Genomic DNA, 26,787 nt, shown 5'->3' with positions numbered 1-26,787 from the left:
GTAAAATCGAACAGAAAAAAACTCTTAATGCCTCTGCATCAAATCCGAAGCCTATGGAGGCACAATATGGCCCCATAGACTGGTATTGACGCCGTATTCCAGCTTCATACAATGTAAGTACATAAACCTCAAATATACTTATGCCCCATAGTTATGTATGAATTACACTATATTCTAAGTCATGTAAGATATATATCATGATGATTCTCCATAACATTACCCCAAAACACTGTGCACATGAGCAACAAGCTCAAGCTGTCATAGCTGATTCATAGAAACTGTCTCATAGCCTGAGCTGTATTCTGTATGACGTTCAGTAGTTAGGTAAATATACATATATATGTTCATACATATACATATATACACACACATATATACATACACACACACACACACACACACATATATATATATATATATATATATATATATATATATATATATAGACAATGACAATATGGTATAATGCTACAAGTAGGAGTATTGATACAGGGCTCACAATGTTCTCTAGTTATGTTACTGTATGTCTTCACTTGGCTATTGTTATCATTGCTATCATGAGTACTAGTGTCGCTGCTACAATGTAATTATGATTGTACATACTCGAATGTGAACATCATGCTCCAACAACAGGGGAGGGGGAGGGGGGCTCGCTCTTGCAAATGCTCCCTGTCCATTACTTTCCCACACTGGGATGTAATTGTCAGGAATGAGCAGTGTAAAGTGAATGCTTGTTTCCCCTTTAAGATTGAGTGACTCCAGGCTGCCTCCTCCTCCCTCGGTGACACAGCAGTTGTAAATGTCCTATCAGTAATTTAAAGCCCAGAGACTCCTCCTTGAAGTGAGAACTGTGGGCTGATGGAAATGTAGTGAGCAGTCTGAGACAGGCACTGGGTGAATCATTAGCCAACTGCCTCACTGGGATGCTTTTGTCTGGAGTCTAAAAGGAAAATATATACATTTACATAGACACTGCAATATCTACTTTCTTCCTGACTGTATCTTTTTATTTTGGGGTTTTACCAATAAACCAAAGTGGATGTAATATCTGGTGGATCTCCAGTCCAAAATGCTGCTGGTTTCCCAGCGCACAGAAGCACCACGCATGGAGCCCTATATACCAGTAAGTAACATGTAGTGCCGATAGCTGGACCTCTCCCTAAAGTATCATTGTATCTGATCCAAGTGTCATTGTATCCGATCATCCCATACGACAATCCCGGGCGTCTGAATTGGACCGTAAAGTGTCAGTCAATCCAGAGTGCAGTATATATCTAATAGGTTAGAGTGGTGAATCCATCAGCGAAGTGTGATGGGTAGAGGGTATGACATGATTACGGGGCTTGTCATTATATAATGAGCATTACCAGACTAAACAATTGTCAAAGCGTGACTGATCAGATTGTAAGAGCGGCTAATATGGCCAAGCGATACAGATTCTCTTATATAATGGGGAGCAGAGAACAAGGACAGCTGCCCAGTGCCCGGATTATTCATAGTGTTTTACCATTAGCAAGCGGTGGTGTTTTATTTTACAGTTCCAGGGTTACGGAAATAATGTCTGAATTATCCTAGATTAATGCCGCCGACTGCACAAGGGTCTAATAGGATTAAAATCTGCCAATAAACTCCGGCATAAAAACTGGAATATCCCTGTGTAAACAGAAGGGTCTGCCTTATGTCCTAATGATTTTGGTGCTGTAAGATCGCAGTCATCCATGCGCTACAATGGGCAGTATTTAGAACCCTGTTCAAGAAGGGGTTAACGCGCCCAGACTACATATGGGGTTGCGCTGCACTGTACAGTGGTACCGAGTCTCTCATTCAAAGTGTCTTGAATGGGCTGGGAGTGTTACATGCAGCCTATTAATCTGGCCGCCTCCATTACACTGTAATAACCAGAATGACTTCATTTGATGCTATTATATGCAGGTCACAGGTCATCGCAGTGTCACCGGGAATTAATAGACCACAAGGCTTTTAACTGCAGTGCAGATCTGTGCGCTTCACATTTTTTTTTATTAATTACGATTGCGATAATCTGCATTATAATAAGATCTTCCTCTATTTCTTTCGATGAGTAGGATCAATGAAGCATGCGTTAATACATCAGGTAAACCCCTCCATAGCCAGTTATTGTTATCTTTTGTAAGCTAAAGACTTTGATAAATGCGCCGCCTCCTCTCCTTTGGTAAAGTGACACCTGCCTCGCAGACTTGTATTGTCAACCAGTGGCAAGGCTTGAGCTGATGTGCTTAAACCCTGTCCAGCAGGGGGTGAATGTGTGTTTGTGTTCTGAGCTATCTGGGATTACTTGGTGATCATTGTGTGCCTTGTACAAACGGATGTGGCAGAGCTGAGCCTGTCTGGTGTAGTAGCGCTGAGTTTGTCATTTGGAAAAACTCATTGTAATATATTTCAACGTTTAATAAAGAATCAACCTATTGCAGTGAGTTATCGCAGTGGCCAAATAATTCAGCCCAAAGAGATAAATGACACATCCAGCACTGTTATTTCCGTACGGCCTCATTCATTCGAAACTACACCTAAAAACACAGTTTATAAACAGAACTAGACATCGGTGAGATGTGGTAGTGATAGAGGTGGCAGACATTTTCTGGACTTGCTGTCCGTAACTCCTTTAAATATCTCTACAGTCCAATCTCGCCCCAGAATGAAATGGCTGCTTACAGGGAACAATAGATTGCAGCCAACGGCACAGGAAAATATTGAGAAGATAGACTTTACATTTAGTACCCCTTTTAATTGGCTAGTTCCTTGGCATGGATCTGGCATTGAACATGTTAATCGGTGGTGTTTCTGCAGCATATTGCACAGCCAGGAGAAATAGATTTTGTTGCAAGGAAAACACCCTCAGAGCCCCCCAGACACAGTGTGGGAGCTTGGAGCTGGCTCATGTTTTTTAAAACTGGTCGATTTTCCCCCACCCACTCATTGATTAACCCATGCATTGCTGCTCTGTACTGTGAGGCGTGGGGCTGCACGGCAAGGAGCTGCAAAGGAAATAGCATAGAGAGGGTTAAAGATGTGATTCCCTTGTCAACTGTCCTCTAGAAGTCAGTGGCAGTTCATGTCAATCTATTGTGTACATTGTACCCGCACATGGCAGCAGGTTGTGATGCAGTATTAATAAGCGTTTTCCTTTCTCTGTATGTTCTGTTTAAGGCGCCTCTTAATTCCGTTCTGCAGCACGCCTGCATTGTCCATTGAAGTGTAATAAGACGCTGCTGTTCCTAGGAGCTTACAATCTCTTTTCAATATCAGCCTACCTGTTGACTTTAGAGGGGGCGCAACATTTAATGCAGTATTACATATTATACAATCTTGGTAAACGCAACAAAGATATAGTTAAAACACAGCATGACCGTTCTACATGTTTCCTTTTGGTTTATGTTATTTTCACAAATTTGTAAAAGAATTGTCAAAACATATAATAGATTCTTACTACTCCACTACTACAGCTTTACAAAATACCATAAGAAATCCACCAACAAATGTACCAGAGCATCATTTGATTGTGATGTTAACACTGCATTATCTGGAGTTTTACATGGGACTGCAGGTAAAGCTACCGCTTATTACGATGCACAATGAACAATAATGCACCCCTATAGCGGTAAATGACCAGTTCAGCTCTGCTACATCTGTAATAAGTTACGCGCTGAACTACAGCACCCAGCCTTGCATAGAAGATTACTGGGTGGCAAATCGAGAGTCTTGAATTATGTTTTTAAAGATTTCCAGACATTTCAAAGAAAGTTTTGTTAGATTAGAGTTTAAGGTGTTGATAACTCATTTTTACTTGTCTGGTGCCAGCAGTGCAATTAAAGTTCTTGTAGAAATGACCTCGATGGTTTGTCAAGAAGGGTCAAGTTAGTTTTGTGTGTGTAACCGTATACCCGCTTTCTCCTCCCACCCCCAAGTCCCAGTGGTGCCAGGCCCTTGGATCACAGTCTTGGCTTTTGTTAGTGTGGCATCCTGCAGCTAATCCCTCTTGTCTATATCTGGAAAGCGGAGCCAATTCTTATTTACACTCCTATGGAAAATAGGCTGGCAGTCATGGAAATAAAAAAAGATCATTTTTTTCCTTTCTCTTTATTGCTGATAACCTCCTGACACGGAATCACAAAGACATTACTTGTTTTATTAGGCTATTATTGAAAAACACACAATGAGGGATGCTAATATGGGTTAGCTAGTTTAATCCATGATTGTTTTTATTGTCATTGCCTACATGCCTAATATCTTCCTAATATATTCCAACAATCTGCAGGACTGTGAACACGTCATGGTAACCTTGTATTTCAGTGCAATGTCAATGCTTTATGCTTATCCTTTAGGCAATCGTATCTCAAATTCTGGTTCTGCCCACAAAACATATGTCTTTAGCATGTATGGGTAATGGGCACATCTACGACAGACTTTGGCACTCTCTTGGTCTTAAATGGTAACTCCATCTTTAAAGCTACTTTGTTGAAAATATTAGCAAAGTGCTTAAAGGAGTAGTCCCATCAGGACTATTGATATACCCATGGCATCATGGCGGCTCAGTGGTTAGCACCGGTTACTGGTTAGTGCAGTACTGTGGTCCTGGATTAAAATCCAACGAGGGACAACATCTGCATGGAGTTGTTTGTTCTCCCTGTGTTTGCATGGGTTACGTTTGGCTACTCCGGGTTTCTACCGCACTTCAAAAACATACAGATTGGGAATTCAGATTTTGAGCCACAATTGGAAAAGTCAGTAATAACAACTTCTGTACTGCGCTGCAGAATATGTTGGTGCTATGTAATGAACGGAAATAAATAATATGCTGTGTTAGGGCATATGGACAACACAGAGGGGGGAGGTCATGATTGCTACCATGTTAAAGTTGTTGTCTATAATAAATAGCAATTTGCTAATATAACGTAATCCATAAATTGCAACCTAAACTATGAATGTGTCAACAGGCTATTTGACATTTGGATTTCCTAGTCAGACAAGTCATTGTATATGTCTATACGGTAGGGATACATATCCAGATCCCTATGGATGTGTTATGTGTCCATAATGTCTCTCCGCCTACTGTCTTATTCCTGCGATCAGTGTCTGGGGACCAACTTTAATAAGAGAGTATAAAAGGAAATTAGAAAAAACAATTATTCCTCTTATCTGATATACCCTTTAATAGGAGGAAATTGATCTTTATGGCCATAGCTCCGGGATTACACCTAGATAACCTTCAGAGGGAAACAATATAAACACATTTGCATACAGAAGCTTATTCTTTAAAAGTGTACCAGTGTATATGATCAATGTAACATAAATGTAATAGAATATCTACAACCCATTAAATACAGTCATTTATTCTATTCTCTGTTCATGACCCTTATGTAAATATTTCTATGCACCACGTGTGTATTCACTTGTGTGTGCTTATTACTTAGCAATGTTACAGTCCAAGCCAGTGACTGAATATATTATCGGGCACAATGGGCTTGTGCCTGTAGGCAGAACACGCCAGACTTGTAGAGAGAAACTCTGGCCTTGCCTGACTGAAGCTTGATAAAGGGTAATTTTATTAAATATATATCTCTACACAACTATAGATCTAAAACAACTATAAAAGAAGACTTTTTATGTACTTTTGCCATGGGGACCAGTAGAATATCAGCATGGATAACAAGAATAATAGGTGGAGTATTTGTGTTTGCTGGCTTCTCATTGATGCACCCTCTACCACCCAGCAATCGGGACAAATGCCCTGCTCCCCCTTCCCCTAGCTATTCCCCTGGGAGGAATGATGCAGGTGCCTGAGGTTACATTTGGGTACATTTACTATAAATTGACCAGAAATAGTGTTGCCGATCAAAATGTAACCACTGGCCATACATGTTTAAAATACAGTTTGTGAAAATGATCTTAAAGAGACCAGTCACTATGACAGACCTATTAAAATACGAGTACTGTAGGCTACATTAATGGAATTCTACTAGTGCGCTAAATGGCCCCCAAAGTGCCAAACAGGGGGCTGATAAGAAAGCACCTCCTGGTATAACATACAGTGGCATATGTCATCCTTAGGCCTTCATAGGAAAAACGGTATACTGTACAGTATGATTTTTTCTGGTAGCGCAAGTGATGCAAGCTGCGATTTCCTATACAGTTAAAGGAAAGCTATAGCGATATATATCTGCCCAGCAGATACCAAGAGGTCTATGTACATATTCAACATATGTGTCGGACACACCAAACGAAGTGTGAATAGACCCTAAGTATTACAACCTTAAAGAGGCTCTGTCACCAGATTTTGCAACCCCTATCTGCTATTGCAGCAGATAGGCGCTGCAATGTAGATAAGAGTAACGTTTTTATTTTTTAAAAACGAGCATTTTTGGCCAAGTTATGACCATTTTTGTATTTATGCAAATGAGGCTTGCAAAAGTCCAAGTGGGCGTGTTTAAAGTAAAAGTCCAACTGGGCGTGTATTATGTGCGTACATCGGGGCGTGTTTACTTCTTTTACTAGCTGGGCGTTCTGACGAGAAGTATCATCCACTTCTCTTCACAACGCCCAGCTTCTGGCAGTGCAGACACACAGCGTGTTCTCGAAAGATCACGCTGTGACGTCACTCACTTCCTGCCCCAGGTCCTGCATCGTATCGGACGAGCGAGGACACATCGGCACCAGAGGCTACAGTTGATTCTGCAGCAGCATCGGCGTTTGCAGGTAAGTCGATGTAGCTACTTACCTGCAAACGCTGATGCTGCTGCAGAATCAACTGTAGCCTCTGGTGCCGATGTGGCCGACACGATGCAGGACCTGGAGCAGGAAGTGAGTGACGTCACAGCGTGATCTCTCGAGAACACGCTGTGTGTCTGCACTGCCAGAAGCTGGGCGTTCTGAAGAGAAGTGGATGATACTTCTCGTCAGAACGCCCAGCTAGTAAAAGAAGTCAAAACGCCCAGATGTAACACACATAATACACGCCCAGATGTAACACACATAATACACGCCCAGATATAACACACATAATACACGCCCAGTTGGACTTTTACTGTATACACGCCCAGTTGTACTTTTGCAAGCCTCATTTGCATAACTACAAAAATGGTCATAACTTGGCCAAAAATGCTCGTTTTTTAAAAATAAAAACGTTACTGTAATCTACATTGCAGCGCCGATCTGCTGCAATAGGAGATAGGGGTTGCAAAATCTGGTGACAGAGCCTCTTTAAGTCTAAAGATTATGGAACAATTGAAGGGGTGTACATATTTTCTGTAGGGTGAACCTTCCTATCATTTCCTAAAGTAAGTGCACGTTTCCACGACTGACACTACAATCCTCGCTTTACTTTGCCTTGTCTTTTTTTTCATGGTGATGGCTCTATAAGGGTATGTTCACACGTCTTAACAAGTTACGTCTGAAATTACGGAGCTGTTTTCAAGCGTTTTTGCAAGTACTCGCGTTTTTCGTGGCATCTTTTACAGACGTTATTGGAGCTGTTTTTCAATGGAGTCAATGAAAAACGGCTCCAAAAACATCCCAAGGAGTGTCCTGCACTTCTTTGACGCGGGCGTATTTCTACGCGCCGTCTTTTGACAGTGACGCGTAAAATGACACCTCGTCTGAACAGAACACCGTAAAACCTATTGCAAGCAATGGGCAGATGTTTGCAGACGTAATGGAGCCGTCTTTTCAGGCGTAATTCGAGGTGTAAAACGCCTGTATTACGTATGAAAATAGGTCGTGTGCACATACCCTAACTATTTGGTGAAAAAGTCCATATACTGAAGCAAATAGACATATAGGGCAACACAAAAAGAAATGCAATTTGACATTTCTGAGAAGTAAAGGCGATCCTGTACAAAAGTGTCTTTCCATAGTATTAGCCTCACCCGCCTGAGCTCCAACCTTTAGAGCTAACCATTATATAAATGCCCAAGCTGTATGAGTGGCCAAAAGTAAAACTTGTCAGTTCATTTTCTGCAAGTCATTGAATAAACAGAAAGGCTTTTGGATCCTCCTCAAGATGTCCTACAAGACAGAAGGGAGGAGCTGCCGAAGACAAATGCTGAAATGACGCTCCTGTTTACAAAGTTGTAGGATTAGAGTAAACTACAAATCTGAATATCTAACCCTGCGTAGACTAGACACGATGATTCTGCGTTTGGCTTGATATTACAAATTTAAGAACTGTTTTAGTCAGCAGTTAGCAGAATTACTCTACTTTATTACGCCCCCACCCGTACGTTTACTCGCAGGTTTTAACTTGGATAAAGGCTAAATAATATCGCTTTGCCCCCTCCCGAATGATCTCTAATGTTTGTATATATTCCTATTTAAATGTAAGCTGCGATCATCTTTGTTTCCATGACACTGGAGAAGTCTTATGAGATTCCTTTCCATAATTCTGCCCTCCTCCCTGTGTCTGCATCAGTCAAGGCACCAGCTAAGAATCTGGATTTGCATGAGAAATTGTGCAGGCGAGGAGGGGGTAGTTCTGGGGAATGACATCCGACTGTGAGCGTGTTATTTACTTATAAAACAGCATAAGAAGTGAAACAGAAGTGCTCGGGAAAAACATGTTTCTCAGAAAGAAGAGTACTGGAACTTTTTTAATTCTGAGAAGTTGTGAGGCAGAAAAAAGAATCCGCAGTTCATAGGCGATTTACTACAATGCAAAGCATTTTCACCTAAATCAAAAACTACAGTTGTCCTCTTCTGCCAAGTATTTTTATGAGTTAAATCTGCTTCTGGAAAAGCTGGGTGACCACCAAAATGACTGCGTTAACCAGTTTCCACAGGACAAGTCTTAAATCTGCCAAGTTTTTAGTGATATGGGGGAAGCGGTGTATTGTTTGGCAACATAACCAGGCAGACTTTCTGGGAAAACAGAGTTAAAGGCTTTTACAAGCAAACATAACTAAGAAAGCGAAGAAATAGTAATCGGCACTTCATGGATTCGGGTTGTATATGTGTGTATATATATATATATATATATATATATATATATATATATGCACTAACTATTTAACAGCCCAGAAAGGTCTTGTTGGGTTATTGCACTACAGATGGAAAAGAGTTAAACACTAAGCTGTTGAGACATGAGCAACCGCATAGGATAGTCTCTTGCCATAAATAGGCTTATTTCCCTACCAGTTTCCTGTTGCTGTGGTCATGTTGCCTCCATGTGTCCTTTTCATGGCAAATCTCCATATCCGTTATATAAGACTTCTATTGAGAATGCGGGGAGTTGCCGCTGCAGCCTCGCTGTCTATATATTATTTTTGTGTATATTAGTTGTTATACATTTTTTTTCCCCATGCTGCTGACCTTTTCAGCCTTTCAGCGTTCACATTAGTTTTCCAGCACCTACGAGTAAAAACAATGTTGAGCATGCTATAGAAATTGTATTCTTGGACATTTACGTCTGTGTTGAATAATTACAGTTATTATGTATATAATGGTGAATAAGGAAACGTTCCCATGTACAAACCCATTTGTAGATGGCATGGGTCTACAGAACTGCGGAGATGTCCATTAACCTCTTAAGATAAACTTTTTAAGGTGACTATACTTAAAGATTTCTTCAATTGGACCAATGATTTAATATTTATTCAGAATTAGAATGGTCGGATAACACCCCCATAAGAATATTTACTATTTTCCATTATCATTTTGTATAGCCCCAAACACAGGACATTCTCCGATAAAATAATAAATAATGATTGAAAATTGTTTGTAAGCACTGGAACCCGTTTGCACTGGTCCAAAACAAGGATCAAAAAAAACTATCAAATTTGGGTGAAATGGATTACTTGACCACCATGTTTATGGTCATGGTTTCATAAGAAAGAATCAAAATGAAATAGCGCAAACATATGCTACAGCGCTGTACAGAGATTGATACCTGTCACCTCAGTTCCTGTCCCCAATGGGGCCCACAATCTAATTCCTCCTATCTCAACCACACACATACACTAGGACAAGTTTCATAGGAAGCCTATAAGTCTATAGGTAAGTTTTTGAAATGTGAGAGGAAACCGAAGAACCCAAAGGAAACCCAGGCAAACATTGGGAGAGAATACAAACTCCTTAAAAATATTGACCGTGGTCTTTTTTTGAATTGTTATGTAGTAAAGATGCCTTGTTAATGTTTAGCACTTTTATTGCTTTCTACGGTTTAAGTTACAAAATAACCAAGACAAGACTCTTAGGAATTCTTCAGTCCAAGCTAACTGACTGTCCTACAAACCTCCGGTTCTGACCAAGCTTAGAAAAAGTGTTTGACCATTTCTTACTTGATATGAGTGATGGCTTAATATTGCCTCAAAGCAGGCTCCAAGGTGGACACTGGGGTGGCAGCCCAGGTAGAAGTCTTGGAGTGTTGTTGGGACTCCCTAAGCTTCGGCAAGGGGGGATCATCGATCCTCTTGGCCTATGGCTTGGAGGGTCGGGGAATGTTTATGCGGGGCCTCTCTCTTTTAAGAGAAGGGCTGTGATAGACCGCATCCTTGTGCACTTTTTGTGTGGCACCCCTGCACTTTTTTTTGCACCTGGGTGATAGAAAGCATGGCTCGGGCTTTCAATAAAAAAAAAAAAAAATTGCCTCAAAGCAGAAAATTATAGCTTATACTTTTTTGAGTTGTTACCTTTTCCTTTTTTGCTTTCCATATTGTGGTTTTCTGTAGCCCCTGATTTTCAGCCGTTTTTTATGCATCAATCGTTTTTTGATGCGTTTTTAAGGCCGTTTTTGGAGCTGTTTTTCTATTGAGACAATGAAAAACTACTCCAAAAACAGCTCAAGAAGTGACATGCACTTCTTTTTTACAAACGGTCTCGTAAAAAAATGCCCTGTGGGAAAGAAACGCTGTTTTTCCCATTTTTAAATCAATGGGAAGATGTTTGGAGGCGTTCAGCCTACGTATTTTTAGCCATTTTTCGGCGCGTTTACGACCCAAAAAACAGCTGAAAATAGGCAATGTGAATATACCCTTAGTTTCCCTAATACACCATGCAATGAAGCATGCCACGGAGTCATACAGAGTTACAATAGAGCCTGGGAGGTTGATGAAGTCGTAATACGGCCAAGTGCATGAGTCCTAAGGCTTGGGCTCCACAGAGAAAAATGAAAAAAACATGAGATCAACATCACGACGATGCATCTAAATCCATAGATGTGACACATGTGATGTTGCATTGTTGTATGACTTTAATGCGACAACGGTGACTATGGAGCACTAGAATTAGTGTCACAACCATTAATACATTGGTTTCTAAGAGGCCAAAATAATGTGGCTATAAAAAAAATAAAAAATAAAAATCGACATGAATACGAGTATTTTTGCCATCACTAACAATTCATAGAAAGCCACTAGCTATAAAATAATAAAACACATACATTAGGAGTAGCCGTACAGTCCAACTGAGAATAGCAATTGTTTGGTTTCTTGCTTAACCACCCAATTTAAATGCAGGGATTAACAAGGGTGCCCACACTGTATTTTATGCAGAACCAAAGCTACACCCCCTCCCTCCCTGCTCTCAGTACAATTCACATCCTTCCGTTCTGTACTTCTCTGGAGTGAGATTATCAAAGAGCAAAGCTGCTGATGTGAGAGTTTTAACATATGGTGCCTCCATGAAAGGGGACTCATATTGGCCTTGAACCTGTCGGACTGCCCAGCTGCTTTTTGCCAGCAAGAACAGCTAATCAGCTTTTTGCTTAAAAAAAAAAAAAAAAAAAAGTCTCCTCGGCAGATTCAATCATTTTCAAGGCAAAATCTGGAATTTTCTGTAGTTCTGGTAAGGAAGGCATGAACTTGTGAACTGGTGACTATTTGAGCCGTATGAAGCCTGACTATTTCTACATCCATAATTGGGTATTGTTGGGCACATCGAGATGACATTTCTATCTTTCACTGAAGGTATTTACATCTGATACCTTTTGCCATAGGAAAATCCGATATTTACTATCGAAGAATTCCGAAGCTTATCTCAAATTTCTGCCGTAGTTTGATATGCAGCGGATCCGCATTCAATGGGAAAAATATGCATGTGGAAATCCTCTGCTTTTCTATGTGGGATCCGCATGGAAACTTTCTGCCACATCTGCTTACAGTCGCATATTTCCTGTTGAAATCAATAAGAGGCGTATTTCACGTGAATTGCATTTCAGTGTGGAAATCTGCATGAAATCGGAATGTGTGAACAAGGCCTTAGAGTTCTAAGGGCTTTCAGACCGTGGACATAAAAAAAAAATAAACTTACATTCACTGATTGCAAACGGAGATCTTGAAAATTAGTTGTATGCATATAAAATTGGAAAACTCTTTTGAATTTACTTAATATAGCAAGTCACTTTACATATGAGTGCATAAATATTTATTTTGTAGATTATGTATGGATTAATGTATCTAAGGCCACTTCCGTTGGCAGTCGTACGGCCGTTAATGACTGATCCGTGAAACACAGACCGCACACGGATGGCTTCCGTGTGCAGTCTGTTGTTTCACTGACCAAATCAATGAAAAGGCCAAGACTGTTCAGTCAAAAACAGACAGGAATAGGACCAGTCCTATTTTTGACGGAACGGCCAAATGGTTCCGTTAAAACTACCGAAGTGTGCATGGCCCCATTGAAATGAATGTGTCAGGGTGCGATCAGTTAAAAAAAAACAGATAGAAAAAACTGAAGTGAGGCCTTATGCTGTAAATTACAAGAATACCTGTAGTGACCAGGAGTTCTGTGACCATATAAAAGCCCCAGGCTCTGAGCTTATGTGTCAGGGCTCAAGACTCCTGGTAGATTTCTTACAGTAGGGGGTTATCCTACACGCCGCTGCTGCTGCAAAACCTCTTTTATGAGAAATGGATTGCATATTCTCAATCATTAATTGCTTGTCCTATAGATCCATCAAGAAACTATATAAAACTAAAAAAAAAATACAATCTTTTACCTTTACTGACATTTATGCCTTGAAGTCCAGAACTCAATGGAAATGAGTCATGTGACATAAATGTTTCACTATGTTGCAAGTATCAATTATATTTTATGGAGCTGGAAATACAAAAATGGCACAAAGCAACTTCCCGTATTCAATGTATATAAGTAGAGATTTTACGCATAGCTCTATCAGCTTTGTAATGTATTGTGGAGGATCAGTATAGGGTTAGAAGGTGACCATGTGTACAAGCCAGTAATAGTTATCTGCTAAATGCACCTAATTCATGATTAAATTTGACCATAGACATAAAATAGTTATTCGCTTGGCTAACTGCTACCTCCCCCAGCCTCCCAATAAACATGCCTCCTCACCTCTGTCAGAAACCTCTGAAATCCAACATGTCCGATTTCCTTTTTCCCTGACATCTGCTGTCAGGGTTTGACCGATCTTGATCTAACGTGTAAGGCCAGGTTAGGCTTCGTTCACATATCCGTCAGGGCTCTATTCTGGCGTTCCGTCTGAGCTAATCCGTCAGAAGGGAGCCCTGACTGAACCAAACGGAAACCATAGGTTTCCATTTCCATCACCATTGATTTCAATGGTGACAGATCCGGTGCCAATGGTTTCTGTGTGTCTCAGTTGTGCAAGGGTTCCATTGTTTTGACGAAATGAATAACATAGTCTTCTACGGTATTGATTCCGTCAAAACGATGGAACCCTTGCCCAACTGGGACACACAGAAACCATTGGCACCGGATTCATCACCATTGAAATCAATGGTGATGGTCCGTTTGTTTCAGTTTGGATTCCGTTCATGGGTTCCCCTAATGGAAAGCTCAGACAGAACCCAAGTCCCGACGCAGATATGAATGAAACCTTTTTAATGGTGCCATTGGTTGGCGACCTACAGACATTGCTTACTTTTTTTAATAAAGATGTAGTAGCATAATCAGAATCCTGGAAAATGGCATTGATGCTTTATATCCAGAAGTGTCAATCACAGCTTGTTATACGTTTATCATCAATGTCATTATTGAATTTAATTATTTTAGAAATGCAAAACACATCGTCCAGTTCAAGACTTGAGTTCTTTAGCTTTCCCCTCATCTACTATATGAGGTACGACTGTACTGAGCTAGAAGTTACTCAGTGTTTCTGCGCATTTTGACTTTTCAGGTTGATGACGCGTTACAATTTTACAAAGTAATTCTTGTGAAAAATCATTCAGAGATCCATAAACCAGCTGAATTTTAATCCCGTTAAAGGATTGTTATCCTCAATCTCTAGTGCGGCGGCGTTTGTTTGTTTTCTTATAAATAAGAATACTTTGTTATATTGATGATATACATTATTTGACCACTAGGGGTAATGTTTCATTGGATTCAGACAATTAAATGTATCTTTTACTTTTAGAAAGTTTAGCAGCAGCTCTAGAGGCCATTCGATATTATACACATCCAATATGTAAGAGGACGCCTGAGTAACGCCTAATGTCTCCTGTCAGTGGAAATATGGGTTTGAGATAAGTAGTATACAGTTGCCTGGCAGCCACTTATCCCCTACCCAAATAACATGCAAAAACGACTAAGCCAAATGTGCATGTTTATAGGGATGAGAAATGGAAACACCTGTTGACTCAATGCTTGTATGGCCAGCAGATATCTTGTGTGTAGAAGCTACAGTGGCCACACCTTGGTATACGGGGACAAGATTTTGTCTCAGATGCACTATGGCCATTTTAACATGGGTATTTTGGTCAGTATTTTGCATCAAACCAAGAGTGCGTCTATAACATGAGAGGTGCAAATGTTTCCATTATACTTTTTCTCTGTGTAGATCCAGTCCAGGTTTGGGCTTACAAATGCGGTTGCAAAATACTGACCAAGATACTGCCGTGTGAAAGTGGCCTGAATGTAATAACTCAACAGCCACAGGCAAACATATTTAAACAGTACACCCCATCTTACAGTCAACGGACCGTGTTTCAACCCTTCATCCACTAACACATTTCTGCAGATAGAGATGTATTGCTATCCGTATAATGGCTATTTTATTTTTAGTCCTCTATGCACATGGTCAGAAAAGTCTGATCGTGGTGAAACTTCACCGCATGTGGTTAGATGAAGCTCTAGGGTAGGGTACAATACTAGCTTATTAGAGAACACTGATCTCCTGTAAAGTATCTATCTATCTAAACAGGGAGAGAACCTCCAGCTCACCGGTCTGCGTCTCCAACAGCGTCCATCGGATCCCCGCGACGGCCCGCGGTATGATACAATGATGTAGAGGAAGAGTGATCCAGCGCTGATATTAGTTTAAAAGGGAAATGAGAGTCCCATGTTTATTGGAAAAAATTTTAGTAAAAATAGAACGGGAGACGCAGTCCCAAAGTGCAAGTAGTTAGGGTATATGCCCCAAGCCTACGCGTTTCAAACGCGGTCTGCGTTCTTAATCATGGCAAGAAAGATAATGACCGTGTGTCTGGGGCTCTCTTGTATGCTGAGTGATCAGCTGTAAGAGCCAATATGCAAATGACGATGATTAGCGGAAATAGTCAGTCAAGGGGTAGCTGACACCCAGCGGGCAAGAAAGTAAATATATCGTAAAATCTAATCGATATAATGATAATATGTGTACATCAAGTGTACAGTGTTCTTCAAAAGCGATTCTAGGATATAATATATAGATATAACAACTTATGTATAGAAGGTGATAAATGAGCCCGTTAATTAATGGTAAGCTCATACAAAAGAGACTGAGACACCAGGTCGTACATATACTTGTACATACATGAAAAGCAAACATGGCATGTTGACATATCAAAGAATTAAAAATATTTGTATATGAATAAGGTTAAAAAAGAATTGAAGAAAACAGAACAAATTAAATATTTGTATAGTACAGTATTCATAATTCATCTATAATCGTAAGATTTATAAGTATCATAACAAATCACTAAATCTGGAATTGAGTTTTATAAGTATTTTGTCGTAACAAATGTCTAAATCTAATGTCCTCAACGAATGATAAATATTGTTTCCCCCCCCCCCTCTCCTTTACCCCGGGATAGCCTATGTTAATCCATTAATATAGTTTCTTCTATGAATATGTTGGATATAGTTGTATATGGTATTAATATTATTACATATAGAGCAAGTACTTGATAAGTATCCAAAAGGATAATAGATCTCATGTAAAATAAAGAGACTTCACAACCCCTAAGAAACCTTCGCTGGATCCGGAACTAAACGACAACCGCAAGGCAAAAGCATTGGTCTATATATATACTAGAGACATATCAACACCACAGGAGACTTCTGTATGTGAACAACCGATATAAGCATTGATATGAACTACATATGCTGGTGAGGATGTTGAAATATTTGAAAAACGTAACTAGTTTGAATTACTTGTGAAAACAGACATTAACGCATCACGGTAGATGTGAATTGAATCCTATAAAATGACGGAAAAGAATGTGTTTTCTCATGACAATAACAAAATGCACACTGACAATCGGCTAATAATAGACTGGTATAAGAAAACGTGACACGATATTAGAATAGTTAGATATAAATTCCGTATTCCATGAAGTGTGTAAAATGTTCATTAGCCTAATTCTGTATTATAGTTGACCCTGTATGGCCAAACAAATACATATAAACGGCAGAAGAAAACATTAGATAACTGACTATAATATTAACAACAGTTGTACATGTATGGTCCAACAGTATTGATTTGAGATTATGGTTTGCCTCTTTTCATATACTACCGAAATATCTAAAAATAAGGCCATTTCTTACACTCATATGCTACATATTTTCAATACAATCAAAACTAAGAGATCTTTACGCATTGGAATAAACCCAAGGTAAGAGCGAAGTCTATTGAGATCAACATGATCATAACTGTGTCATATGAGTACATAAAGTGAGTACCATACTTGAATGAATATAATTAATTGTAAGTGTGTTTCAGCAGTCCAACGAAAAAGGAAAATACGGCATGGTGGGAAACGTCCACCCCGAGAAGAAGTCGGAAAGGAGGATGACCCACAGCCGCGGCCCGGCCATCCAGCAGCAACTGGTGAGTAGCACAGATGTTTGTGGTAAATGGTGCAATATATTGTCAGATTATTTTTGATGGTTAACATTATTATGGTATATATATATACAAATGTTGCCTTTGAATTATTGACAAAAGTATTGGGTTGGCAAGGGTAGGACTAATAGTAACATTAATATATTTAATGAAAAAATAATGAAGCCCAATTGTCAGGGATTTAATTTATGAAAAATAAAAAAAAAAATAATGTATTACTAGATGAAGTTATTGTAGTACTGCGCAATGGGTATTCATTTATAATGATCATTATTATCATAAGTAAATTATTAATTCTGGAGTTTAGATTGAATGTAGATATCTAGTAATTCATAATGTTGATATATTTAACCATACCCGCTTATAGGGGATTTATTATATAAGAGCCAGAATAAAATATTACTCGTCAAAACATTGTACTTGATGTCCAAATGATATTTATTATATTTATTTCTTTGAAATGCTCGTTGTTGACACTAATGGAATTTGTGTTCCGAGGTGTAAATTGGATATAGATATCTCAGAGTTCAATAGTGGAACATAAGTTCCTTCCTGAGATTAAGTCCCTGGGGAAAGCGGGTTTCTAGATTATAAATCCAGAATGCCTCCCTCGTGAGCAAACGGTGTTTCAGGTCTCCTCCTCTCATCGTCCCCCTTACTTTCTCTATAGCATATGTACAAAATGAGCTGACATTTCTGTTATGGCAAGTGACAAAATGTCTGGCTGCATTGGAAATATTGATGATAGATGGATTACGTATATAACCAAGATGTTCCAAAATACGGGTTTTAAATTTCCTTGTAGTGCAGCCTACATATTTGAGTTTGCATATCGTACATTCAATAATGTAGACTACATAGTCACTGTTGCAATTCATGTAAGATTTGACAGCAAAGATGGTAGTTTCTGTGGAATTTGAGTATTGTTTGTTTATTTTTACAAAATTACAGACTTTACATGGACTAACCCCACACTTGTAAAACCCTTTATGTGTAAGCCAAGTAGGCTTGGGGTTGTTTGTTGGTAAAAGTGATGGGGATAATAAATTACCCAGGGTTTGCGCCCTGCGGGAAACTACTCTACATCCCTCTTTCAAAAGTCTCTCTAATTTGGGATCTTCATATAGTAAAGGAATGTATTTTAATACCATATTTTTGATAGTATCAAACTGGTTGCTATATTGTAGCACAAGAGTTGGAGTGCTGTAATTTTTTGTTGGGATATTTTGAGTTCTGTTCGATGTTATAAGAGAATCTCTATTTTTAGTTCCAACAATATTTTTAGCCCTTGCCAGGGTCCAATCTTTATAACCTCTAGCTTTAAGTCTTTGACAGATGATAGACTCCTCTTTGGTATATCCTACATGGGAACTACAGTTGCGTTTAGCCCGTGTCAGCTCACCTATGGGGATAGCAGAGATGGTATGAATAGGATGACAGCTAGTAGCATGCAATATGGTGTTACCTGATATTGGTTTGCAGTAGATATCAGATTGAATAATATCTCCAATTTTACAAGTCAGACTCAAATCCAGAAAATTGATGCACGTTGGATTGAATTTATGAGTAAATCTGAGGTTGGAATCATTATTGTTCATAAATGATATGAACAGTGGTATGGCAGATACATCTCCTTCCCAAATGAATAGGAGATCATCAATGTATCTGCCATACCAATGGATAGAATTAGAAAATGGGTTGGCTGGAGAATATATATAGTGTTCCTCCCACCATGCCATGGTGAGATTGGCTATGGAGGGAGAGAACTTGGCCCCCATGGATACTCCACGTTTTTGTAAGTAAAATTTGTCTGCAAAACTAAAGTAATTGTGTGTCATGAGGTAATGGGTTATTTCTATCAAAAATATTTGCATGTCCTTGTCATAACCACTATATTTATTGAGATGATATCTCAGTGCCTCTAGGGCGATGTCTTGTGGAATACTTGTGTAAAGGGCAACAACATCACAGGTGAGCCACGTGAAATCATGATACCAAATTTTTTTGTGGAATGCCTCAAGGACATCTTTGGTGTCCTTGAGGTGCCCCGGTGTTCTGATAACCAAAGGCTGGAGGAAAATATCCAGCCACTCAGATGTCCTTTCAGTAAGGGAACCTATGCCAGAGACAATTGGTCGCATGGAGGGAGGATTCAATCCTTTATGTGTCTTGGGAAGTGCATGAAGGATAGGAACTATTGGATGTTCTACCAGCAAATATTTGAGTTCTTTATTTGAGAGTATGCCCAGATTTGATCCTTTGTCTAATATTTTATTGAGAATGGTGTAAAATTTCTCAGTCGGATTGCGGTCTAATCTGGTGTACGTATCTGTATCGTTTAACAGTGTCATGATCTGGCTGATATATACATCTTTATCCAACACAGTGATGCTACCTCCCTTATCTGCCATGCGGATAACTATGTCTGGGTTATCTTGTAGCGATCTTATTGCCTGTTTCTCTGATAATGTAAGATTATGTGAGAAATTATCACTATTGACAGATTCTTGAATTTTATGCAGTTCGCGTTCCATGATCTGCTGAAAGGTGTCCATAGAGTCGGTGCGAGACTGAATCGGATAAAATCCTGGATTCTTGACTTCAAAAGTGGATGTCGGAAGGGGAGATGGATTAGTATGTTGTCCAGCCAGGTCTTCCAAATGTAGCAATGTAGTTTGTTCCTGGAACGACAATGTCCTGTATGCATTGACTACTTGAGATGTTGATGATATTTCTAATGAGGGAATGACTTGAGTTTCTTCAGAGGATAAAAAGTGTCTCTTAATAGTGAGATTTCGTACAAACTTATTTATATCGAGCAATGTACTGAATAGATCGAAATTTTGATTCGGTACGAAATTTAGTCCCAACTATAATAGCACACATGATGTTTCAAAAAACGGGGGAGGAGGGGGGGTCGCAAGCATAAATCAAGCCGGCATCACATTGCCCCGCAGACTGAGGAACCAGAGGCACTAAGAACCTTAGACGTAGTCAATCTTTCATCCATGTCTCTTACGACATCTCAGATTAAAGTTCTTTCATTGGGACTAAATTTCGTACCGAATCAAAATTTCGATCTATTCAGTACATTGCTCGATATAAATAAGTTTGTACGAAATCTCACTATTAAGAGACACTTTTTATCCTCTGAAGAAACTCAAGTCATTCCCTCATTAGAAATATCATCAACATCTCAAGTAGTCAATGCATACAGGACATTGTCGTTCCAGGAACAAACTACATTGCTACATTTGGAAGACCTGGCTGGACAACATACTAATCCATCTCCCCTTCCGACATCCACTTTTGAAGTCAAGAATCCAGGATTTTATCCGATTCAGTCTCGCACCGACTCTATGGACACCTTTCAGCAGATCATGGAACGCGAACTGCATAAAATTCAAGAATCTGTCAATAGTGATAATTTCTCACATAATCTTACATTATCAGAGAAACAGGCAATAAGATCGCTACAAGATAACCCAGACATAGTTATCCGCATGGCAGATAAGGGAGGTAGCATCACTGTGTTGGATAAAGATGTATATATCAGCCAGATCATGACACTGTTAAACGATACAGAAACGTACACCAGATTAGACCGCAATCCGACTGAGAAATTTTACACCATTCTCAATAAAATATTAGACAAAGGATCAAATCTGGGCATACTCTCAAATAAAGAACTCAAATATTTGCTGGTAGAACATCCAATAGTTCCTATCCTTCATGCACTTCCCAAGACACATAAAGGATTGAATCCTCCCTCCATGCGACCAATTGTCTCTGGCATAGGTTCCCTTACTGAAAGGACATCTGAGTGGCTGGATATTTTCCTCCAGCCTTTGGTTATCAGAACACCGGGGCACCTCAAGGACACCAAAGATGTCCTTGAGGCATTCCACAAAAAAATTTGGTATCATGATTTCACGTGGCTCACCTGTGATGTTGTTGCCCTTTACACAAGTATTCCACAAGACATCGCCCTAGAGGCACTGAGATATCATCTCAATAAATATAGTGGTTATGACAAGGACATGCAAATATTTTTGATAGAAATAACCCATTACCTCATGACACACAATTACTTTAGTTTTGCAGACAAATTTTACTTACAAAAACGTGGAGTATCCATGGGGGCCAAGTTCTCTCCCTCCATAGCCAATCTCACCATGGCATGGTGGGAGGAACACTATATATATTCTCCAGCCAACCCATTTTCTAATTCTATCCATTGGTATGGCAGATACATTGATGATCTCCTATTCATTTGGGAAGGAGATGTATCTGCCATACCACTGTTCATATCATTTATGAACAATAATGATTCCAACCTCAGATTTACTCATAAATTCAATCCAACGTGCATCAATTTTCTGGATTTGAGTCTGACTTGTAAAATTGGAGATATTATTCAATCTGATATCTACTGCAAACCAATATCAGGTAACACCATATTGCATGCTACTAGCTGTCATCCTATTCATACCATCTCTGCTATCCCCATAGGTGAGCTGACACGGGCTAAACGCAACTGTAGTTCCCATGTAGGATATACCAAAGAGGAGTCTATCATCTGTCAAAGACTTAAAGCTAGAGGTTATAAAGATTGGACCCTGGCAAGGGCTAAAAATATTGTTGGAACTAAAAATAGAGATTCTCTTATAACATCGAACAGAACTCAAAATATCCCAACAAAAAATTACAGCACTCCAACTCTTGTGCTACAATATAGCAACCAGTTTGATACTATCAAAAATATGGTATTAAAATACATTCCTTTACTATATGAAGATCCCAAATTAGAGAGACTTTTGAAAGAGGGATGTAGAGTAGTTTCCCGCAGGGCGCAAACCCTGGGTAATTTATTATCCCCATCACTTTTACCAACAAACAACCCCAAGCCTACTTGGCTTACACATAAAGGGTTTTACAAGTGTGGGGTTAGTCCATGTAAAGTCTGTAATTTTGTAAAAATAAACAAACAATACTCAAATTCCACAGAAACTACCATCTTTGCTGTCAAATCTTACATGAATTGCAACAGTGACTATGTAGTCTACATTATTGAATGTACGATATGCAAACTCAAATATGTAGGCTGCACTACAAGGAAATTTAAAACCCGTATTTTGGAACATCTTGGTTATATACGTAATCCATCTATCATCAATATTTCCAATGCAGCCAGACATTTTGTCACTTGCCATAACAGAAATGTCAGCTCATTTTGTACATATGCTATAGAGAAAGTAAGGGGGACGATGAGAGGAGGAGACCTGAAACACCGTTTGCTCACGAGGGAGGCATTCTGGATTTATAATCTAGAAACCCGCTTTCCCCAGGGACTTAATCTCAGGAAGGAACTTATGTTCCACTATTGAACTCTGAGATATCTATATCCAATTTACACCTCGGAACACAAATTCCATTAGTGTCAACAACGAGCATTTCAAAGAAATAAATATAATAAATATCATTTGGACATCAAGTACAATGTTTTGACGAGTAATATTTTATTCTGGCTCTTATATAATAAATCCCCTATAAGCGGGTATGGTTAAATATATCAACATTATGAATTACTAGATATCTACATTCAATCTAAACTCCAGAATTAATAATTTACTTATGATAATAATGATCATTATAAATGAATACCCATTGCGCAGTACTACAATAACTTCATCTAGTAATACATTATTTTTTTTTTTATTTTTCATAAATTAAATCCCTGACAATTGGGCTTCATTATTTTTTCATTAAATATATTAATGTTACTATTAGTCCTACCCTTGCCAACCCAATACTTTTGTCAATAATTCAAAGGCAACATTTGTATATATATATACCATAATAATGTTAACCATCAAAAATAATCTGACAATATATTGCACCATTTACCACAAACATCTGTGCTACTTACCAGTTGCTGCTGGATGGCCGGGCCGCGGCTGTGGGTCATCCTCCTTTCCGACTTCTTCTCGGGGTGGACGTTTCCCACCATGCCGTATTTTCCTTTTTCGTTGGACTGCTGAAACACACTTACAATTAATTATATTCATTCAAGTATGGTACTCACTTTATGTACTCATATGACACAGTTATGATCATGTTGATCTCAATAGACTTCGCTCTTACCTTGGGTTTATTCCAATGCGTAAAGATCTCTTAGTTTTGATTGTATTGAAAATATGTAGCATATGAGTGTAAGAAATGGCCTTATTTTTAGATATTTCGGTAGTATATGAAAAGAGGCAAACCATAATCTCAAATCAATACTGTTGGACCATACATGTACAACTGTTGTTAATATTATAGTCAGTTATCTAATGTTTTCTTCTGCCGTTTATATGTATTTGTTTGGCCATACAGGGTCAACTATAATACAGAATTAGGCTAATGAACATTTTACACACTTCATGGAATACGGAATTTATATCTAACTATTCTAATATCGTGTCACGTTTTCTTATACCAGTCTATTATTAGCCGATTGTCAGTGTGCATTTTGTTATTGTCATGAGAAAACACATTCTTTTCCGTCATTTTATAGGATTCAATTCACATCTACCGTGATGCGTTAATGTCTGTTTTCACAAGTAATTCAAACTAGTTACGTTTTTCAAATATTTCAACATCCTCACCAGCATATGTAGTTCATATCAATGCTTATATCGGTTGTTCACATACAGAAGTCTCCTGTGGTGTTGATATGTCTCTAGTATATATATAGACCAATGCTTTTGCCTTGCGGTTGTCGTTTAGTTCCGGATCCAGCGAAGGTTTCTTAGGGGTTGTGAAGTCTCTTTATTTTACATGAGATCTATTATCCTTTTGGATACTTATCAAGTACTTGCTCTATATGTAATAATATTAATACCATATACAACTATATCCAACATATTCATAGAAGAAACTATATTAATGGATTAACATAGGCTATCCCGGGGTAAAGGAGAGGGGGGGGGGGAAACAATATTTATCATTCGTTGAGGACATTAGATTTAGACATTTGTTACGACAAAATACTTATAAAACTCAATTCCAGATTTAGTGATTTGTTATGATACTTATAAATCTTACGATTATAGATGAATTATGAATACTGTACTATACAAATATTTAATTTGTTCTGTTTTCTTCAATTCTTTTTTAACCTTATTCATATACAAATATTTTTAATTCTTTGATATGTCAACATGCCATGTTTGCTTTTCATGTATGTACAAGTATATGTACGACCTGGTGTCTCAGTCTCTTTTGTATGAGCTTACCATTAATTAACGGGCTCATTTATCACCTTCTATACATAAGTTGTTATATCTATATATTATATCCTAGAATCGCTTTTGAAGAACACTGTACACTTGATGTACACATATTATCATTATATCGATTAGATTTTACGATATATTTACTTTCTTGCCCGCTGGGTGTCAGCTACCCCTTGACTGACTATTTCCGCTAATCATCGTCATTTGCATATTGGCTCTTACAGCTGATCACTCAGCATACAAGAGAGCCCCAGACACACGGTCATTATCTTTCTTGCCATGATTAAGAACGCAGACCGCGTTTGAAACGCGTAGGCTTGGGGCATATACCCTAACTACTTGCACTTTGGGACTGCGTCTCCCGTTCTATTTTTACTAAAATTTTTTCCAATAAACATGGGACTCTCATTTCCCTTTTAAACTAATATCAGCGCTGGATCACTCTTCCTCTACATCATTGTATCTATCTATCTATCATCTGTCTGTCTGTCTGTCTGTCTGTCTGTCTGTCTGTCTCTCTGTGCAATTTATTTTTATTTTTTTAATACTGGAGGTTCTTGGAATCTTATCTTTAAGGCCTTATTCACACGTTACAGATTTGGTCAATATTTTTCTTTAGTATTTTTAAGCCAAAACCAGTAGTAGATCCTAAAGATAAGGGAAATTTAATGGTAAGATTTATGCTTCGTCTCCTCTTTGCATCCAGTACTGGCTTCAAAATACTGATGCAAAATACTGACAAAGTCTGCAATGTGTGAATATGACTTTATAATCAAGAGTGATTTTGATAATCGGAAAACCCTCCTCTGGCTAAAAGAAAGGGGGTCCCGAACCATTGAGATGTCCGTATGCCCTAATAGGTTGGTAGTCCTGCAAGTATATCAAAGCTCTTGTAATGATTTGTGTACCCGTGTCATTAAACAGTGGAATATTTCCATTTACTGACAACATGGAGAATTGCTATACAAAAACAGTGAGGAATTCCTATACAAAGTTCAGTAAAAAGTTCCAAAAGTTTTCATTATACAATAATTAGGCAAATTACCATTCAAACTGGAAGGTTCAAAGCCAAATTCAATTATTTGGCTAGATCAGACTGTATAGTTTGCATCTCAATTCTCTGTGTCAGGGTAAGTGTTAATAAGTACAGTAAAATCCGTACTGAAAAGGACTAGGATATTCCAGACACAGCCGATGTAGAGTCCTGTTTTCCTGCTGCTGACGTCAAGCATGACAAAGATGTGCTGTGTGGGTTGAGATCAGAACGTCACCGAGTTTTAGCTCAACCAGGAAATGGCCTGTTGAGAGGTGGAAAACAAACAAGGCATCATAAAATACACGTCTCGCAGCTTGGAGCTTATCCGCAGCACATATCATTATAGCCCTGGTTATATTCCAAAGACAAAACTTTAAGTCCTCCTAAAGTCTAAAAGTTAAAAAAAACAAAAACTGTTTTTGAAAAAAGTAAAGAAAATGTATTATGTAACTATGAGATGTCCTATTCAGAAGCGTAGCTATTGGGAGTGCTGCGGTAGCAGTCGCCCCGGGACCCTGGAGTATGATGGGGCCAAAAGACCACATAAGAAGACACCTCTACTATAAATGATACATGATAGGTTGGAGGCCTTGTAACAGATTTTGCATTGTGGCCCAGGAGCGTTAAGCTACACCACTGGGTCCCTCTGCCACATAAGAAGACACCAGTATTATAAATGGCTCACGGTAGTTCTGGGCAATGTTATTTTTTTTGCAGTATCAAGATAGGCCTTTGATAATATTACTCTATTCTCATTGAAAATGGAGGTTTTACCCTTAAAGGGATTCTCCACTGTACGTCAATGCAGCTGTTAATAGACCATAAAAACCGCCATGGTTTTCTAAGTGACAATTTGGCAGTTAGGGTCCATGGGTGCTGACAGAGGGTGGCGCATGGGGGAAGTGGTTAGTTTACTGTCATCTAGTCCATAGATGTGGGATATGTACATGGATCCCTATTTATGTGTCCTTTCTTCTCTGACTAAATGATAATATAAATGGTAATATAGCGTATACTAAGATTGGAGCAAGTCTCGTCTGTTAATTGAGCTATTTTTGTCATCCCAGAGAGCTCCTTTAATTTCCCTAGAGATGTGTGCAGGTAAATATCTACATGTCAGGTAGGATAGGGCTAATATTCTTATGTTAGCAGTGAGTCGGCTCACATAGGGACTGTATTGCTGGCTGGGTGCTTTATTGGACTGGTTGGTTGTGTCTGCTAAATTTCTAAATATCTGCAATCCATAATAATGATCTCCAGGAATTGTAACATCTACATGAAACTAACGGCAGAGAGGAAATTACCACTAACTGCCTTATTGTATACATGGACACTTTTCCAATATGCTGTGTATTTCTTCAGCTCCATAAAACCCAGCATTTATAATAGGTTATTTAATCATTAAAGGACTTTGAGAT

At 38.8% G+C, this 26,787-nt stretch overlaps 1 protein-coding gene across 1 annotated transcript in view; it reads left to right on the top strand.

Moving 5' to 3' along the window:
- Window positions 1-865: 865 nt before the first annotated feature.
- The window catches only part of MAMLD1 (mastermind like domain containing 1), a 177,465-nt gene continuing 151,543 nt past the window's right edge, over window positions 866-26,787 (top strand). Inside the window, exon 1 of the mRNA XM_075835880.1 lies at window positions 866-1,123. Coding sequence (XP_075691995.1) covers window positions 1,070-1,123 — 54 coding nt within the window. The 5' untranslated portion in view covers window positions 866-1,069. The remainder of the gene's footprint in view (window positions 1,124-26,787) is intronic.

The sequence above is a fragment of the Rhinoderma darwinii genome, chromosome 8, assembly GCF_050947455.1.
Source record: "Rhinoderma darwinii isolate aRhiDar2 chromosome 8, aRhiDar2.hap1, whole genome shotgun sequence".
In the NCBI taxonomy this organism is placed as follows: domain Eukaryota; kingdom Metazoa; phylum Chordata; class Amphibia; order Anura; family Rhinodermatidae; genus Rhinoderma; species Rhinoderma darwinii.
This window is presented reverse-complemented; position numbering and strand designations above follow the sequence as displayed.